Here is a 20,134-nt window from a genome sequence, read left to right as displayed (position 1 = left end):
AATAGCTCTCCAAATAGATGCATTCTGGTATGAGGCAGAGCTGGATTTCTAAAAGCTGATTCTTTTTTTTTTTTAATTTTTTTTTCAACGTTTATTTATTTTTGGGGGGACAGAGAGAGACAGAGCATGAACAGGGGAGGGGCAGAGAGAGAGGGAGACACAGAATCGGAAACAGGCTCCAGGCTCTGAGCGATCAGCCCAGAGCCTGACGCGGGGCTCGAACTCACGGACCACGAGATCGTGACCTGGCTGAAGTCGGACGCTTAACCGACTGCGCCACCCAGGCGCCCCTAAAAGCTGATTCTTAATGGCCCCTTCCTCTACAAGAAGAATAATTAATGATAATAAGAGTATCCATGATGGTGAATTTCATCATTAAGTTGTTGAGTGAACGTTAATTCATGTGAATACAAATGTTAAATTATGAAAAACATTTAATGTGTGAGAGCGTTTATGTGCTTTGCCATCTCCTATTGTAGAAAATTTCAAGATTAACAAATGTTTCAAACATATACAAAAATAGAAGAGTACAGTATATCCCCAAGGACCATCACCTAACTACAATAATAATAAGCTCATGGAAACTCTTGTTTTATCACTACTTCTCCATACTTCCCCACACACCTAGATTATTGTGAAAGGAAATCCCAGGCATCACTTATGAATATTTCATTATATATTTCTATATGATAAGGACTCTTTTAGAAAACATAATAATATAATAACAATACCATTAACAGAAATCATTCCCAATGACCTCAAAAGATATTTTTTAAAAAATTAAACCATTGGTTTCTTGAATCAGGATTGAATATGGTTGATAGGGCTTTTAACATAAAATTTCTCTTCTTTCCTTTCTCCTAGTTTTTTTTTTTTTTTAAAGAAACCTGGTCATTTGTTCTGTAGAGTTTACATTTTGTATTTGCTCATTGTATCCCTGTTTAACCTGTTCACCCACCCTTTGTATTTCTTATACAATGATAGTTACATCTAAAAATTGGTCAGATGAAGGTTTGATATTTTGGTAAAATTAGTTCTTGTCAAGAGCACGTAATGTCTAATGATCATTACTTAGAACCATTATTTCATTACATATTGGCAGAATGGTAATGTGCTAATACTATCATTTGTTCTTCATTTATTTTCTGAAGTATTTGTGTAGAGAGACTTGTTATCTCATTAATTACTTGGTTACCCTTAAGTAAAGTTTGTCTAGGAAAGACAAGCTTAATTCTTTCTCTTTATTTAGTGTCATTGTAAGCCCACGGATTTTAACATATTTGATGCATTTCAATTCTGACAAGATGGGCTCATCTTTTACATTTCCTTACAAAAACTTAGTCATACATTTCTTCAAAAGAAATTGTAAGTAGAGATCACAATTTGGGCAGAAAATGTGCTCATTTATATAGGGTTGGTCATTGTTTCTAGATTTTTTTCCAGTGGACAGAATTAAGAATTATTTGTTTTTTAAAGAGTTTATACTAGGGGTGTCTGGGCGGCTCAGTTGGTTGAGTGTTTGACTCTGGATTTCGGTTCAGGTCATGATCTTCTCGTTTGTGGGGTTGAGCCCCACATGAGGCTCTATGCTGACAGCAGGGAGCCTGCTTGGGATTCTTTCTCTCTCCCTCTCCCCATCTGTCCCTCTCGTGCTGTCTCTCTCTGTCTCAAAATAAATAAATGTAAACATTTAAAAAATAAATAGTTTATACTAATAACTGTAATAAATTAGCATTATATGTTTTTTTTAAGGAGGATTATATGTTTTTATGTTTGTATCTCTGGTTTTGTTTTTGTTTTTCCCTGAATATCTTGATCCTTGAAGACATGAACATAACTTAAAAGGAAAAGGAAGAGAGAAAGTCATCTGTTTCCGGTCTTGGATGGTTCTCAAGGACCATGGGGGTAATTGGCATTGTTTTCAAGCCCTAAGTAGTCTTGTCCAATGAGATACTCAGTTTATCTCCCCAACCTTACTATTTACATTTACCTGTTTGGCATTTATTTATTTAGATACAAGCAAAATTAAGTTAAATGAAACCACATGCGTTAAAAAATCACTTCTTCAAAGCTGATACAGAAGAAATTTTTGGTAGAAATTAGAATCATAGACATGGAGAGACCTTTATAGGTCAGCCCAGCTTTCTCTTTGTAACAACAAGAAACTGAGGCCTAATTCCCCAAGCAAGCCAGGAGACAGAGGGTGCTTAGAGTCTGGATTTCCTTATGCTTAATCCAGTGCTTTTCCCAACCCACTGCTTCTGCTTTTGTGATCAACAACTTTTACTGAACACTTCTCAATGATTGTTCTCACAGGCAGCTGCAGTGTCACTGAAAGAGCTCTAGACATTCTAGAGTCTTGTAGATGCAGATAGAGACCCACTGACTAAGCTCACATACTAGCTATGTGATTTTCCTTGAAGTAGAAGAAATTGATAGGTGTTTGTATATCAGCAAAATTACAAATTACTATAAACCCAAACTTACTTAAGACTAGATGAAGTGCCATTATTAATTTAGGAGTTCCAAAAGTGTATTGTAATAATGTATCTATCACGTACTTTCCAAACTTAAATTCTGTAACTTACACTTAACTAGCAATCTCATCACTGAAATATGGGTTAGTTTTTTTATGCCATTTTCTGTTGGTGTTATCAAAAAGGATTTGTGGCCACTAACATCATGGAAAGGGGCCTTCTTCTATTTTTTACATGGGACCTGAATCATAAAAAGAGAAAATTGAAAGCTACCTACAGAAAACCATATATTGATGGATTGGGAGAAGATGGTGGCGTACAAGGACACTGGGCTCACCACGTCCTGCTGATCACTTAGATTCCACCCACATCTGCCTAAATAACCCAGAAAAACGCCAGAAGACTAGGCAAAAGGACTCTCTGGAGCCAAGCGTAGATAAGAGGCCCACGGAAGAGGGTAAGAAGGGCGGCAAGGCAGTGCGCGCTACACGGACTGGTAGGATGGAGCCGGGGCAGTGGAGGGCAGCCTGCCCGGCAAGGCAGAGTCCCCGAGTCTGACTTGCAAAAGCTGAGGGGCCGGACTGCGTGAGTTCTGACAGCCAGCGGGACTTAACATCTGAAATGTTAAAAGTCAACAGCTCTGCTTGGAGAGCGGGAGGGCGAGAGGACACTGGGAGGGAGAGGTGTTGAGCCCTGGAAGACAGAGCTCAGCTTGGTTGGGAACAAAGGTGCTGGCCAGTGCCATCTCCCTCGCCCATCCCCCAGCCAAACTCCAAAGGGAACCAGTTCCCCTCATGGAACTTGTTTGCACTGCACAAACACCCAACGCTGTGCTTCTGTGGATCCATCCCTCCAACAGATCTGCCTACCTCCCAGTGCCACAGGGCCCCTCCCGAAGCAGACCACCAAAGGCAAAGCGAGCTGAGTCTGCCCCTCCCACCCCTGTGCACCTTGAAGATCCACCCTGGCTAATACACCAGATCCCATCAAAGCAGCACCATAAGCCTGGCAGTGTGCAAGTAGCCCAGACAGATGCAGGGCTGGTTCAACATTTGCAAATTAATCAATGTGATACATCACATTAATAAAAGAAAAGAACCATATGATCCTGTCAATCGATGCAGAAAAAGCATTTGACAAAATTCAGCACCCTTTCTTAATAAAAACCCTCGAGAAAGTCAGGATAGAAGGAACATCCTTAAACATCATAAAAGCCATTTATGAAAAGCCCACAGCTAATATCCTCAATGGGGAAAAACTGAGAGCTTTCCCCCTGAGATCAGGAACATGACAGGGATGTCCACTCTCACCGCTGTTGTTTAACATGGTGTTGGAAGTGCTAGCATCAGCAATCAGACAACAAAAGGAAATCAAAGGCATCAAAATTGGCAATGATGATGTCAAGCGTTCACTTTTTGCAGATGTCATGATATTATGCATGGAGAACCCGATAGACTCCACCAAAAGTCTGCTAGAACTGATACATGACTTCAGCAAAGTCGCAGGATACAAAATCAATGTACAGAAATCAGTTGCATTCTTATACACTAATAATGAAGCAACTGAAAGACAAATAAAGAAACTGATCCCATTCACAATTGCACCAAGGAGCATAAAATACCTAGGAATAAATCTAGCCAAAGGTGTAAAAGATCCGTATGCTGAAGACTATAGAAAGCTTATGAAGGAAATTGAAGAAGATGTAAAGAAATGGAAAAACATTCCGTGCTCATGTGTCGGAAAAATAAATATTGTCAAAATGTCAATACTACCCAAAGCTATCTACACATTCAATGCAATCCCAATCAAAATTGCACCAGCATTCTTCTCAAAGCTAGAACAAGCAATCCTAAAATTTGTATGGAACCACAAAAGACCCCCAATAGCCAAAGTAATTTTGAAGAAGACCAAAGCGGGAGGCGTCACAATCCCAGACTTTAGCCTTTACTACAAAGCTGTAATCATCAAGACAGCATGGTATTGGCACAAAAACAGACACATAGACCAATGGAATAGAATAGAAACCCCAGAACTAGGCCCACAAAAGTGTGGCCAACTAATGTTTGACAAAGCAGGAAAGAATACCCAATGGAAAAAAGACAGTCTCTTTAACAAATGGTGCTGGGAGAACTGGACAGCAACATGCAGAAGGATGAAACTAGACCACTTTCTTATACCATTCACAAAAATAAACTCAAAATGGATAAAGGACCTGAATGTGAGACAGGAAACCATCAAAACCCTAGAGGAGAAAGCAGGAAAAGACCTCTCTGACCTCAGCCGCAGCAATTTCTTACTTGACACATCTCCAAAGACAAGGGAATTAAAAACAAAAATGAACTATTGGGACCTCATGAAGATAAAAAGCTTCTGCACTGCCAAGGAAACAACCAACAAAACTAAAAGGCAACCAACGGAATGGGAAAAGATATTTGCAAACGACATATCGGACAAAGGGCTAGTATCCAAAATGTATAAAGAGCTCACCAAACTCCACACCCGAAAAACAAGTAATCCAGTGAAAAAATGGGCAGAAAACATGAAAAGACACTTCTCTAAAGAAGACATCTAGATGGCCAACAGGCACATGAAAACATGCTCAACGTCGCTCTTCATCAGGGAAACACAAATCAAAACCACACTCAGATACCACCTCACGCCAGTCAGAGTGGCCAAAATGAACAAATCGGGAGACTCTAGATGCTGGAGAGGATGTGGAGAAATGGGAACCCTCTTGCACTGTTGGTGGGAATGCAAATTGGTATAGCCACTCTGGAAAACAGTGTGGAGGTTCCTCAAAAAATTAAAAATAGACCTACCCTATGACCCAGCAATAGCACTGCTAAGAATTTGCCCAAGGGATACAGGAATGCTGATGCATAGGGGCACTTGTACCCCAATGTTTATAGCAGCACCCTCAACAATAGCCAAATTATGCAAAGAACCTAAAGGTCCATCAACTGATGAATGGATAAAGAAATTGTGGTTTATATACACAATGGAATACTACTTGGCAATGAGAAAGAATGAAATCTGGCCATTTGTAGCAACGTGGATGGAACTGGAGAGTGTTATGCTAAGTGAAATAAGTCATAGAGAGAAAGACAGATAACATATGCTTTCACTCTTAGGTGGATCCTGAGAAACTTAACAGAAGACCATGGGGGAGGGGAAGGAAAAAAAAAAAGAGAGAGAGGAAGGGAGCCAAAACATAAGAGACTCTTAAAAACTGAGAACAAACTGAGGGTTGATGGGGGGTGGAAGGGAGGGGAGGGTGGGTGATGGGTTTTGAGGAGGGCACCTGTTGGAATGAGTACTGGGTGTTGTATGGAAACCAATTTGACAATAAATTTCATATTTAAAAAAAAGTTAAACAAAACCATGTATTTGTTTATAAACCATATCAGATATTAAGTAATTAATTAAATTAATTTAAGTTAAATTCTTCAGTATTTATTGCCTATACAAAAAATACTGCAATGGACTCAGTAAGATACATAAATATTTGATTATGGCACAATTTTGAAGTGCAATGGTCACTCAGTCTGGTGAGAGTCAGACAAACACATAATCATCAGAATAGACAGCATGCTAGGATGCAGCCCTTGGGTGAGATACAAATTCCATTCTGTGGGGTAGTTTAAAAGGTGCACATTTTGATTAGAAAATCAATGAGAATTTTACCATAGAGGAGTAGCGTTTGATGTGTGCCTTAACTGAGGCATAGACTTTTTTTCTGGTGAATAGGAAAAGGACTTCACACAATGAGGCACTTGTAAGAACCTAAGCACCAAGATGGGAAGGAGCAGACAGTGTTCAGGAAGAGCCTGGTCTGCAGAGACGTGATGCCCAGCAGTGGACTGGAGCTACATAACAGAAGACCTTGAATGCCATGCTATGAAATTGGTTTTATTTAGTTGAGATTTCAGTTATTCCATTCATTTGACATTCAGTATCGGAAGATTGGTGTGGAGAACCAGGTTCTTGGAATTCTCCTACTTTTAAAGGCAGGACAGGTTCACAAAACAAGAAAAATGGCTTCTGCTCTGCCCCCACCCCCACCCCAACTCCAAGTCTGAGAGACAGAGAAGCATAACATTTTAGTAGTTGATGAGTACAAAGTATCATAGTAGCTTTGGAGAGAGACTCTAACTCTGCCTGGCACTATTACTGCAAATCTCTTCTAGAAACTTTACCAAACAGAGCTAGGAACTTTAAAAGGAACAAATATAAGAAAAAAGAAAATTGGTTTGGTTGCATATGCTGGATGTGAAGATTAAGTTAAATTGGGAATGTGTGTGGAGGTTGTTAACACTAAGTCTAGTAGAGCCTCCATAACTATTAGTTGAATCTGTTGAGAGAATTTGGAAATATGGCTCTGAGTTCAAGAATGATGTCCAGGCTAAAGATGGAGATTAGAGAATCATTTTAATAGAGATGACGGAATCATGGACAAGAACAAGGTCTTCTAAGAAGAGGGTGTAGTGAGAAGAGAATAGGATAAAGGACAGAAATTTAGGAGATGTTGACCCTGAAGGGATGGATTAAGGAAGAGAAACCAGTGAAGGAAGCTGAGATAGAGAAGAGAACACTGGTCTGGAATCCAAGGGAAGAGAAAGCCTCCTGAAGAAAGACATTAAAGAGGTGAGATGTTGGATTTAGCTTTTAGGAAATGACAGGGACCAGAAGTGAGATGTGGAGGCAATAGCCAGGTTCAAGTGGCTGAGAAGTGGAAACGAAGGCCTCAAACCTTTGCACCTGGCAAAATCCTCATCTTTGAAGACCCATCTCAAACGTCACCTCTTCTGTGACTCCTTTCCCAGCTTTCTGAATTAGCTTCTTCTTATGGTTATCTTTGTAATACTCGATCTTTTCTTTTGAAAAATTTCATGGCACTGCACTTCATCTGTTTACATTCTGGTGACCTAAGTGAAGACCGGTCTCCTTGAAGTCAGGAGCCCCATCTTGTTCATCACGGTATCCTGAAGTCTTAGCTTAATGCCAGGACTAGTTGTAAACATTTCTTAAACATTTCAGTAAACAATTCTTTTTCTTTCCCTGATTTGTGTAAGCTTTATTTTTTTTCCAGAGGATTGACTCTAATTTTATTATTTTATTTTAAATCTGTGAGTTAGAAAAAGAAATGAGTATTTTAGGAAGTTTGAATATGGAGAAGAAGAGAAAAAATTTGAGATAGAATCGGCTTGAGAGAAACGTTTTTAGAAAGAAGTAGCCTTGGACATTTTCATAGACTAGTAAGGAGAGTCAGGGAAGGGGCAGAGGATGAGGGTACGAAAGAGGAAAGAGCTGACTAAGCCGGCCATGGTGGCTGAGAAGAGGTAACAAGGGCACAGGTACAGAAAGAGGTTCTGAAAGAGATCTAACGTTCTTCCTCTGAAACAGAAAAGTAAGGAGGATATAGTTCAAGTTTGAAAGTCATTGAGAAAAATTGAAGAGGATTGCATTAGGAAGACCCTTACCTTCTGCTAAGGTTAAAGGATCAGTGGTAACTGAGGGGACTGAACACAGAAGGTTTGGAACAACTTCAGACTATATGACCAGAATCCCTATAATCATGAAGAGTGAATGGAGGGTCCATGTAAACCTGGTGAAGTTGATCAGTTTGCATGTTTCTCCATGTATTTGTTAACAGACATTTAAAAAAGAAATGTCATTTGTATAGGTTTGCTTGTCTATTTTAACTTCTCTTAAGGAAACAGCTGTGAGACACTCAAAGTATCCTTTGCAGATTGTGGAAGTCCTTTTGCACGTCAACTTTGCAAAGGCCTCTTTCTGTTTGAACAGAAGTAGGCAACCAACATATGTGTGGTTTACAATGACTGGCATCTGTTTGTAGAACTGTCTTTTTCTGTTATCATTAACCTGAAGTTTCATGCATAATCATTATCAGCGTGATAAGGAGTGATTGCACATGCATTTAAGTGAATCTTTAGGTCTGAAATGAGAGGTACTAGGATTACTAAGGCCCCTCCCTCTTTTTTTTAACTAGAGTTGGACAAGTGATAACCATCAAAGCGAAAGTTACCAGAGCATTCAGCACAAGCATGGAGGTAAGATACCTCTTTTCTTACTTCTGCCTATTGGTGCTCTCTTTTCATTGTGTACAGAGGGCAGAGCAGGAGGCCTGGCATAATTTGGAGTTCATGAGGTTCTGAATTTCAGAAGGTGCTTGAACCTGGAGTCAGTGTCACAGGTAAATAATAAGGACCTTGAGTTTCCTAGTCAACTCTGCTACTAAAATTAAATGTGATGCGACACACTATTTTTATATAGAAGGTTACATAGGAAGTAAACATATAAGGGAGAAGGGCACTCTCTTGGTTCTTTACAAGCCATGGGTCTTATTTCTTAATTACACTGATTCTGCTTTTTCTCCATCTCTGCACCCTCTAGTGGAAACTAGCCCCATAATTAACTAGTTTTTGAAAGGTAGAGTAACTGAAGTGAGAAAGGAAGTTTAGATTTTTCTTCTTCACCCACTCGGTTTTATTTTCTTTACCATAGTTGTGAATGCAGCATTCTCAGGGGCTTTTGAATTTTCTGTTCTGATTGAACCAGTAGCAAAGGGTTTACTGGATCCCATTTTGCAACTTCTAGGTTGGTTTGTAGCAGTCCCTTTGATCTTTGGGCACAAAAGACATATAGGGACTTACATTTGTTTGTTAGGGCATAGCAGAATACCACAGACCAGATGGCTTAAACAACAGATATTTATTGTCTCACATCTCTAGAGGATAGATGTGCTAAATCAAGGAGTCTATAGGGTTGATTCTTTCTGGGAGCTGTGTGAGAGAGTGTGTCCCAGTGCTTTCTTCTGGTGATTTGCCTTGGCTTCTGCCACATCATCCTGATCTCTGCCTTCATGTTCACATAGTGTTCTGAGGGTCTGTGTCCAAATCCCTCCTTTTTAGAAGGACACCAGTGACATTGGACTAGGAGCCCACCCTACTCTGGTATGACCCCACCTTAACCAGTTACATCTGAACCACCCTATTTCCAAAATAAGGTCACATTATAAGGTACTGGGTTCAACCCATATTCCTGTTCAACAGAACTATTTGACAGTAACCATACCTAATGGTGATGGTTTTACACTGAGTTAGTCACTTTCCCCCAGTATCCATATGAACAGAATACAAAACACTTGAAATCAGAAAGGAAATCTTTGTGTTAAAGTCAGCTCTGTCAGCAACGATTGTGATGTTACTTTCTCAGCCTCTCTACTACAGGCTAGCACTCTACCTTATATTCAGCCCAAACATGGATAACAGCTCCTTTTCTTTTATCCTTTCCCTCCTATTCCATGAGAAAAGGTAGAATTTCCAAAGGAAATTTTATTAAAAGCTAAGAAAAGAAAAACCGGTGAGTTTAAAGCACAGATTTCTTTTTTAAATGTTTATTTTTTTGAGAGAAAGAGAGCATGCACGCATCCTTGAGAGGTGGGTGAGGACCAGAGAGAGCGGGGCGGGGGGTGGGGGGGTACAGAGAAACCTAAGCAGGCTCCATGCTGCATGCTGTCAGCGCAGAGCCCAACAAGGGCCTCTGTGTCATGAACCATGAGATCATGACCTGAGCCAACATGAAGAGTCGGTCGCTTAGCTGACTAAGCCACCCAGGCACCCCTAAAAGCACAGATTTCTGATCCCAAGGAAAGTAAATCCTAGCCTTGACTAGGGCTAATTTAGTCCCTCTTCCAAGTTGAAGTCTTCTGTGGTCTCTGCATATGTTGTGTATTCAATAAGGTCTGGCTGGTGGGAACACCAGACTCTCAGTTCTGTATAAGTTCTCGGGACTGCTCATGTTACACTCCCCAGGAATCATTTTTGCCTCAGAAGGTGCTCATGTCTGGCCTTGTAAACGTCCACCTTGTAAACGTCAGACTGGTGTCATCCCAAACACTTAACAGGACTGTGTGCAGATTTTTGGAATTCTTTCCTTTTGTAGTTACATTTTTTTCTGGGAATGCCCACAAATCCCAGGAACGTTGGTCTTCTTGATTTCTGCCTCCTCATTTCAGGAAGGTTCAGTTTCCCCCCCTTGGCCATAGTCTGGGACTTACCTTCTGGCTGAGAGCCCAGAAATTCAAGTGTTCCTCTTATCTGTTTCCCTCTTCTTAGTGGTGACATTTCTACATTGTCTGCTATCCTAGTGTGAAGATAGTTGGTTCAGTTTTCTAGTTGTTTTTGCAGGGTGTAATTCCAATCTGACCTACTTTTTCATGACACAAAGTGAAAGTCCCCCTTACGTTTGTTTTTGAGACATTTGGCCCTCATACATAACTAAGTTAACTGTTCTAACAGAAGACAGTGTTTGGAACTCGTTTAAACTCTCCAGAATTGTGGGCTTGAGAATGGATGGTTTAAATTTGGTTAACCAATGTCGAGTTAACTTGAGTGTTACTGTGAAAATACTCACTTGCATTTGTAAGGTAAGTGATGTAAAATGAATTATGGATTATTGATTATTTTTGCACATGAGGTAGTTGGTGAAGATGTAGAAACAGCTGTTCTCTATAGTCAATAATACAGTGCTGAACTAAGAGGCCTGAGGTTGCCCATGAGTCCAAGAAGATAGTGTTACATATCAAGGATATGTGGGGCAAGTGTTTATTAGCCAAAATCTAACAATAGATTCCTGAGTTTACCAATACTTGTACAAAGTGAAATCCTCAGGACCTAAGCTTCAAATCTTTTCCCATAAGGAAATCCATTCCCTTGTAGTGTCACCAAAAAGTGCCTCAGCCACCTTCTTGCTCTTCCTGAAAAACAAAATTTCTGAAAAAGGCAACAAAGCTACTGATAACATGATGCAGTTTGTCCATGTTAACTCAGTTATAAAAGCCAGAGACTGAAGATTAAAAAAAGTTATGGTGTATCTCCTTAATGGTCTACAAGGCATTAATTAGTATCTTGTTTTCAAAAGCACATATAGTAATAATGGGATTAGAAAATACTTGTCAGATAATGCCAGTTTTTAAAATTATAACATGAAACTGTAAATATAGTGTGATAATTTTATGTAAATACATACACACACATAAAATGGGAATAAAATTCACCTAAACATTAGTGATTATTAATATGGGTAATGGGATTACTAATAATATTTACTCTGGGTAATCAGATTCCATTTTTATCATTTATGTATTTTTATGTTTACCAAATTTTCCATGTCAAATATCTATTTTTCTAATAAGAAAAAAGTTTTTTTTAAGTTTATTTATTTTGAGAGAGAGAGACAAAGCATAAGCAGGGGACAGGCAGAGAAAGAAGGAGAGAGAGACTCACAAGCAGGCTCCGTGCTGTCAGCACATGAACCGTGAGATCATGACCTGAGCCAAAATCAAAAGTTGGACGCTCAACCAACTGAGCCACCCAGGTGCCCCAGAAAAAAAGTTATATTTTAATTTTATGGGACATCACTGAAAGAACAGTATTGCTTAAAAATAAATTAAAATGCTGATTTAATTCAAAAACAAAAGAACACTGAAATGCATAACTGAATTTCGATTGCTGTGATCTCATCTGTTTTCTGGATGGCTGAACGTTTACTTATTTATTTTTCTTTTCATTTTAGATCAGCATCAAGGTGATAGTACAGGACATGCTCACTGGTATTGAGAAACTTGTTAGTGTGGCTTTCTCTACATTTGTAGCCAAACCAGTTGGAAAAGAAAAGGTAAATTTTCTGTGTGAAGAAGTATCTATGATGTAATTCAAGGACATAGTAATGATTGCATCAGAATTATTATGGAGAAAAAGACATTTCTTGTTACTGTGCAGTATGCTTTCCCAAGATTTTTTATCCACCAATATTTTTGTAAAATTTGTCTTTCTGTGGTAAGTGTTAAGCACCTTAGAGGAAGGGAGATGTAGTCAGTTTGCTAAAGAGGAAAAAAACACTGTGTTTTACATGATCCAAAGTGCCTATCAGTTTCTCAAAAATAGTGTTTACTGGGTTAGTTCTTTTCTTTTATGGTTATATAACTCAAAATTGAGTTAAAATAATTTTTTTTTTTTAAAAGCAAGAGCAGTTTAGTCAGCACTTGTATATTATAGTCCAATCATTTGTTTATACCTGAAGGAAGAACGTCAAAGAGGCTGAACTATTGAAGTTTAGAAATAAGCTTCAGGGCATATGGAGTAAAAACAACCTTAAAATATATGCATTATTCTGATATGTGTATGTGTGCCCAGCAGGCCTGCCTGGCTATGGGCCCAGAGCAGCTTGTCTATAGTCTGCTGGGGGTTTACTCATTGTTTCTTGGCTTTCATTTTTAGGATCAGGGGGAGGGTCCCCATTTAGTCTAAAGGTAATAATCCAATTTAGAATTAAATCTCTCACTGCAAGGATCACTTCAAACATGGGCATAGTAGCTTCTCCTAGTTCCATATTGAAGCAACAAGGGGTACTTCTTACTCTGCAAAAGTGTTCTTCAGCCTGCATCCAACTTTAGAGCCGGGACAAAGCCATATTTTCTCTGTACCCAACAGAGATGACAGTAGGGCAGTACTCACCAGCAACTCCTTACTTGGGCCAACAGGCAAAGATATAGATGGATCTGACTCAGTCCATCCTGATGCCTGGGTGGCAGGTGTCCCTGAAGAATTTTGTGCACCACGGCACTTCTCCCAGTCTCTGTCCAATATTAGACATTCAACAAGACATATTCATATTGCCCCAGGGCATTCTATTTGAAACTGAAGTTCATATCAGCTAATACTGAAAATGCAGCTTTCTGGGCTATGTCTCAGACCTACTGAATTAGAATCACTAGTATAGGAACTTGGAATATGTACTTTGACAAAGCATCCCAGGATCCTATGTTCACTAAAATCTAAGACATTGAGATAGGTCTTGCAAACCATTGTTTTTTTTTTCCCAGAGTCCCCCCAAATCTCCAAACCCTGAGAATGAGAGACTATGGGGGTGATTGCAGATTTTTCATATCTGAGAAAAAGTGACAGAAAGGAGTCCACATCACCATCCCATCCTGCTCCTTCCATGGAGAAGAACACAAGGACTATCGTTTTTCCTCTCAAGCTTGAGACTTCTCATTTTGGCTTCAGGGACTCATGAAATAAGAATACTATAGTAACACTTCAGTTAAACCTGTCCTGAGCCTGACGAAACTTTTTCTGAGAGCATTTCTGGGAAGTCAGATGCCTTATGGTCCTGCCATTATAGGTTGGCTCAGATAACCTTTATTGTAAAACAGCTTTCCCAAACGAATTATTTTCCAGTTAGTAATGTTCTTGTTCAGGGGCACATCACAAAGAGAGCCACAAAAAGTCAGTGGTTTGGTATGAACCAACAGGCCTACCTGCATCTCTATCCAAAGTGAGTTTGTTCCAGGATGAGACGGGCAGTGGTTAACTAGGCTTATTAGTTAGTTCATCAGTTTCATAGGCCGGATCGTTGAAGGACTCACAGAACACCACAGGGTATGCTTGGGCAGGGCCTTACTAAACTAGAAGAGGTTGTTTGTAGGAGAAAGAAAGCACCGGCGAACAGCAGAGAAGTTTAAGACTTCAGGCATAGCTCTTGGGGTTCTTTTCCTTTATTATTATTATTATCATTATTATTATTATTATTTGTTTTTCATCATGATAGGTGTACTCTTTAATCCCTATCCCTTATTTCACCCATCCACCCACCCAGCTCCCTTGGGTGGAATTCTCTGTAATTAAGTCTGTTTCTTGGTTTGTCTTTCTCTCTTTCTCCTTTGCTCATGTGTTTTGTTTCTTAAATTCCACATATGAGTGAGATCATATGGCATCTGTCTTTTCTCTGACTGACTTATTTTGCTTAGAATAATACACTCTATATCCATCCACGTAGTTGTAGGTGGGAAGATTTCATTCTTTTTGATGGCTGAATAATAGTCTATTGTATATGTATATACCACATCTTCTTCATCCATTCATCTATCAGTGAACACTTAGAATGCTTCCATAGTTTGGTTATTGTAAATAATGCTGCTATAAACATAGGGATGCATGTATCCCTCTGAATTAGTGTTTCTGTATTTTGTTAATAAATACCCAGTAATGCTATTACTGGATCCTAGGGTAGTTTTATTTTTAATTTTTTGAGGAACCCCCTCTACTATTTTCCACAGTGGCTGCACCAGTTTGCATTCCCACCAGCAGTGCACAAGGTTTCCTTTTTCTCCACATCCTCTCCTAACACCTATTGTTTTTTGTGTTGTTGATTTTAGCCATTCTGACAGGTGTGAAGTGATATCTCATTGTAGTTTTGATTTGCATTTCCCTAATGATGAGTGATGTTGACTATCTTTTCATTTGTCTGTTGGCCATCTGTGTATCTTCTTTGGATAAATGTCTGTTTATGTCTTCTGTCCCTTTTTTATTGGATTATTTGTTTTGGGGTGCTGAATTGTATCAGTTCTTTATATATTTTGGATATGAATCCTTTATCAGTTATCTAATTTGCAAATATCTTCTCCCATTCAGTAGGTAGCCTTTTAGTTTTGTTGTTTTCTTTATTGTGTGGAAACTTTTTATTTTGATACAGTCCCAATAGCTTATTTTTGTTTTTATTTCCCTTGCCTCAGGAGACATATCTAGAAAAATGTTGCTATAGCCAATGTCAAAGAAATTACTTCCTGTGCTCTCTTTAAGGATTTTTATGGTTTCAGGTCTTATATTTAGGCCTTTAATCCATTTAGAGTTTATTTTTGTATATGGTGAAAGAAAGGGGTCCAGTTTCATTGTTTTGCATGTGTCTATCCAATTTTCCCAACACCATTTGTTGAAGACACTGTCTTTTTTTTCCATCGTATATTCATTCCATCTTTGTTAAAGCTTAATTGACCATGTATTTGTGGGTTTATTTCTGAGTTTTCTGTTCTTTGCATGGTCTTGAATTTCTTTCATCAGTGTTTTACAATTTTCAGAGTACAGGTTTTTCACCTCTTTGGTTAAGTTTTTTGATAGCTGTTTTATTGTTTGGGGTGCATTTGTAAATAGGATTGTTTTCTTAATTCCATTCTCTGCTGCTTTATCATTAGTGTATGGAATGCAACAGATTTCTATACATTGTACACTGCAACTTTACTGAATTCATTTTTCAGTTCTAGTAATTTTTGGGTGGAGTTAAGATTTTATATATATAGTATCATTTCATCTACAAATAGTGAGAGTTTCACTTCTTCCTTACCAATTCAGATACCTTTTATTTCTTTTTGTTGTCTGATTGTTGTGGGTAGGACTTCCAGTATCATGTTGAATAGAAGTGGTGAGAGGGGACATCCTGGTCTTATTCCTGACCTTAGGGGGAAGCTCTCTGTTTTTCACTCTCACAGTCCTTTTCTGTTATACAAAATATGCTTCATCTGGATGAAGATTGGAGAGCCAAGGCACAAGTTTACTAGGTGGACTTTTACACCCTGCTGGTCACATAACTAAAACAAGGTTGTATAGAGCTAAACCATTGTGAGTTATCAAGTCTCTATATTCCTAAACAAATTAGACAAGGTACTCCAGGGGAATCTTAGACTTGAAAGCAGCATATTATGAATCCCTTAGCTATTTCGTAGTCTTGGCTAAGGGTCAGTGCCAGCCTTTAGGTGTCCTGGAAACAAGCATGGAATTATTCCCAACCAGCTGCACGGTGACTTTTTCATGCACGCAGGTTAGCAGACAGGCTTTTCTGGCAGAGCTTGAGCCCTTCGTTCTGCTGCACCATAGTTCCAGATTTCTGGAGGTCAATTAAAGCTTTGTTCTGACCTACTGATTCTTTCAATTTGCTTATTAGACAATGTTTTCACTGTGTGATGAAATTTCCAAATTAGAAATCTCTCTCAGTACATGATACCTTTCTCAAGTACATCTTTATTCCCTTCCTTTGAGATTTTAATTTTGCAAAAAGTAGAAAACATTTCATAGTAAGAATTCAACAGATTCAAAGTTCCTCTCCTCATTCATTAATTTGAAGAATTTTTTATTCTGTAGGCCTGTTGAAAATTTTAAAAATCAGGGAAAATTAATATTTGGAAAACTCTTTAAAGCATGTATTATATGAAAAAATAATTATGCCTATATTGACTTTTTTAGTTTAAAAATATTTTAAGAAAAAAACTTAGTCAAATAATATGTGTGAAAACACCCAGGAATGGTCTATTTAAAAAAATTTTTTAACTTTTTTAACATTTTATTTATTTTTTGAGACACAGAGACAGAGCACAAGCAGGGGAGGGGAAGAGAGAGAGGGAGACACAGAATCCAAAGCAGGCTCCAGGCTCTGAACTGTCAGCACAGAGCCCAACACAGGGCTTGAATCCACGAACTGCGAGATCATGACCTGAGCCCAAGTCGGGCGCTTAACCGACTGAGCCACCCAGGAGCCCTCACGCATCATTGTTTTAATAGCAAAATATTGAAAACAATATAAATGTTCACACAGATGATTTTATAAGAAAATAAAAAACGTTCATGATATTTAACTTTATAAATGCAATTTTCTAAAAATCTCCTGGTAATACCATACTGCCCCTTGGAGAATCAGAGTCTTATTTGGATAATTTCAGTCCCTCACACACTATAGGAAAACTGGGATGTCAAGGTCATGGTGAGAACAACCATCCTAACTATCTTGCTATTGATTCAGGAGATGAGCACCCCTGTATCTAGAGACTGGGAAAGGGCTGTCACTGGAATGACTGTTTGATTATGGCAGAGGAAGTGGCATCCCTCTGGACTCAGAGCAAAACTAAAATGTGCATGAAAAATACACTGTAAGGGCACTTCATAATGACAACTATGATATAACAAGACTAGATCTTTCTACTGAAGAAAGAGATGTACACATAATGTATTTAAAGAAGATTATTACTGGTGGCTCAGTCAGTTAAACATCTGACTTCGGCTCAGGTCATGATCTCACAATCAGTGAGTTCGAGCCCTGCATCGGGCTCTGTGCTGGCAGTTCAGAGCCTGGAGCCTGCTTTGGATTCTGTGTCTGCCTCTCTCTCTGCCCTCCCCTGCTCGTGCACTGTCTCTCTCTCTCTCTCTCTCTCTCTCTCTCAAAAATAAATATTTAAAAAAAATTTTTTTAAGTTTGTTTATTTATTTATTTATTTATTTTTGAAAGACAGAGAGTGAACTCAAGCCGGAGAGGAGTAGAGAGAAAGGGAGAGAAAGAATCCCAAGCAGGCTCACTGTCAGCACAGAGCTCAACACAGGTGCCAATCCCACAACCATGAGATCATGACCTGACCTGATATCAAAAGTCAGATGCTTCATGGACTGAGCCATCCAGGTGCCCCCAGAAATACTCTATTTACTTGGAGTTAGAAAACAATGTAACATATCATTGGTTTTGCAAAATCCATGCTGCGCTTTTATAATTTAACAAGGCAATGAAAGATAAATGTTTTTCTTTCTCTAGATTCATTTAAAACCAGTCACACTTCTGACTGAGCAAGATCATGTGGAACATAATCTGGCTTCAGAGAGAAGGAAAGTTCGATTACATCACGAAGATACCTTTAAAAACTTGATGAAAGAAAATAGCGAGTTTGATGGTCAGTAAATCTATTTATGGGAACTTTAATTATATGACTGTGACAAGCAGAGGGGTCCTTTCTTAGAGTACATTTATTTTCACCTTGTTATTACAGTTCAGCCCTGGCATTGGTAGGTGTCTTCCCCAACAAACTCAGTGGCTGGAGAAGGAAGGGCCTGGCCAATTCAAAATATAACTACAGATACTTAAGACCTCTTTAAATTGGAGGATCTACAGGGGAGGAGAGAGGAAAAGAAGGGTCACAGGGACCAGGCAGTCCTTATTGGTAAGTATGCACTCAGTAGTGACCAAAGAATGAAGGAACAACAGCACAGGGATATGTCCATCTAGTGCTTCACAGTTTACTAAGCAGGCTCTCTTTCATTACTTCATATGAACTGCTTATAATACCAACAGAGGAGAAAACTGAAAGTGAGCCGTGATGAGCCTTGCTAAAGATCACAGGAGCTATGAATGGAAGTGATAAGATTCTATTTCTGTTTCCTGGCTTTTCCCCCCAATAGCACTGTTTGATTAGCCAGAGTATCTTAGTTCTCTGGCTGCGAACCCCCAGGCTCTTGGAGGCCTCATGGGGCCAGAACGGCATGGAAAAGAGGGCTACTTTGCCCCTCCCCTGCCCTTCCTTTACTTCTGACCCCATCTCCTACAGCCCCAGGGGAGATGACCTTTCAGGGAGAGCAAAGTGGTGAAGGGGAGGAAGTGGAGTGGTCTAGCTTGAGCCACTCTGCTCCCAGTGGTGAGACAGGAAGTTCCCAGAAGGTTCAACTCTCCTGGGCTCCAAGGCAGCCACTAGTAGAAGAGGAAGTAAAGGAGAGGAGAAAGGATCAGAATGAGAATATTAGAAGAGAGGAAGGAAGAAGAGGAGACACAGAGGCCAGAGGAGAGAGGAAAGGCAGAAGCAGGGGTGACCTGTGTGTGGGCTTTATTCTGCCCTGCATGACATCATCATGGCCCGGGGATGACCTTACAGATGACCTTTCAGTTGGAAAAAAGTTTTTCAAAGGCTTCTATTCTTGCAGACCTTTTAAAAGACAATGCCCATTACCAAGCTACTTTTTAAAATTTTATTTATTTTGAGAGAGATCCTGTGTGCTCATGGGAACGAATGGGGGAAGGGGAGAAAGGGAGAGAGAGAATCCCAAGCAGGCTTTGTGCTGTCAGCCCAATGTGGGGCTCAAACTCATGAAGCATGAGATCATGACCTGAGCCGAAATCAAGAGTCCCGACGCTTAACTGACTGAGCCACCCAGGCGCCCTACAAAGCTACTTTAGAAGAAATGAAGACTTCATCATTAAATTACTATGCTGAGAAGAGTCCATCCTTTTGTAAAGATGGTCTCTGTACCAAAATATATTTTAAATGCATTTTGCTAAAGTAATAAAGTGGCCAAACCATGAGAACAAGGGCAAACTACAAAGAAAATTCAAGGTGGAAGGAGGCAGTACATGAAAAGATAGGACTGTATCATGGAGGCTCTCCTAGGTCAAGTTAAGAGGCTTAAACTTTATTCTGTCCTTAAAGAGAGCTGATACAGATTTGGGCACACTTGTTGCATGATTAGGCTGGCACTTAATATGGTCATTCTGTGTAGAGGAGAAGAGACTCTATGCAGGGAGACCAGGCAAAGGATGAGGAGTGGCTACTCCAGGCAGTGGTAGTATAGAAAGGAGGAGAAAAGTCCAAAATTATACAAGGGGTAAAATCAGTAGAATAGGGTCACTGATGGGGAGATGGGTGAGGAAGAAGTTCAGGACAACTCTCAGGTTTCTGGTGTGAGCAACTAGCTAATTAATGGTAGTATCTTGAACTGAGGTCATGGCTATGAGGGGCAGGAGAGGGGCAGTTTTGATGAGGTGGATGATGAGTTCAGTTTAGTCTCATGTGCTTGTGGAACAACCAAAAGGACAAAACCAGGCTGGGGAGATTTAGTTTGAGACACAGCAGCTTACAGATGGCAATTCAAATGAAGCCAGTATCTACAGTCACCCAGGGAGGGCTCATAGGGGCAAGAGGGTGGTGGGCCAAGAGTGGAACCTGCAGAACATGGCCATAAGAGATGATCAGAGGAGGAGGATGGATCTACAAA

At 39.6% G+C, this 20,134-nt stretch overlaps 1 protein-coding gene across 1 annotated transcript in view; it reads left to right on the top strand.

Moving 5' to 3' along the window:
* Window positions 1–20,134, top strand: part of ACOT12 (acyl-CoA thioesterase 12) — a 51,369-nt gene that overhangs the window by 9,673 nt on the left and 21,562 nt on the right. Inside the window, 3 exon segments of the mRNA XM_047860152.1 lie at window positions 8,488–8,548; window positions 12,075–12,176; window positions 17,910–18,045. Of these exon segments, the coding sequence (XP_047716108.1) occupies window positions 8,488–8,548; window positions 12,075–12,176; window positions 17,910–18,045 (299 nt within the window).

This window comes from Prionailurus viverrinus, chromosome A1, assembly GCF_022837055.1.
Source record: "Prionailurus viverrinus isolate Anna chromosome A1, UM_Priviv_1.0, whole genome shotgun sequence".
NCBI lineage: Eukaryota > Metazoa > Chordata > Mammalia > Carnivora > Felidae > Prionailurus > Prionailurus viverrinus.
This window is presented reverse-complemented; position numbering and strand designations above follow the sequence as displayed.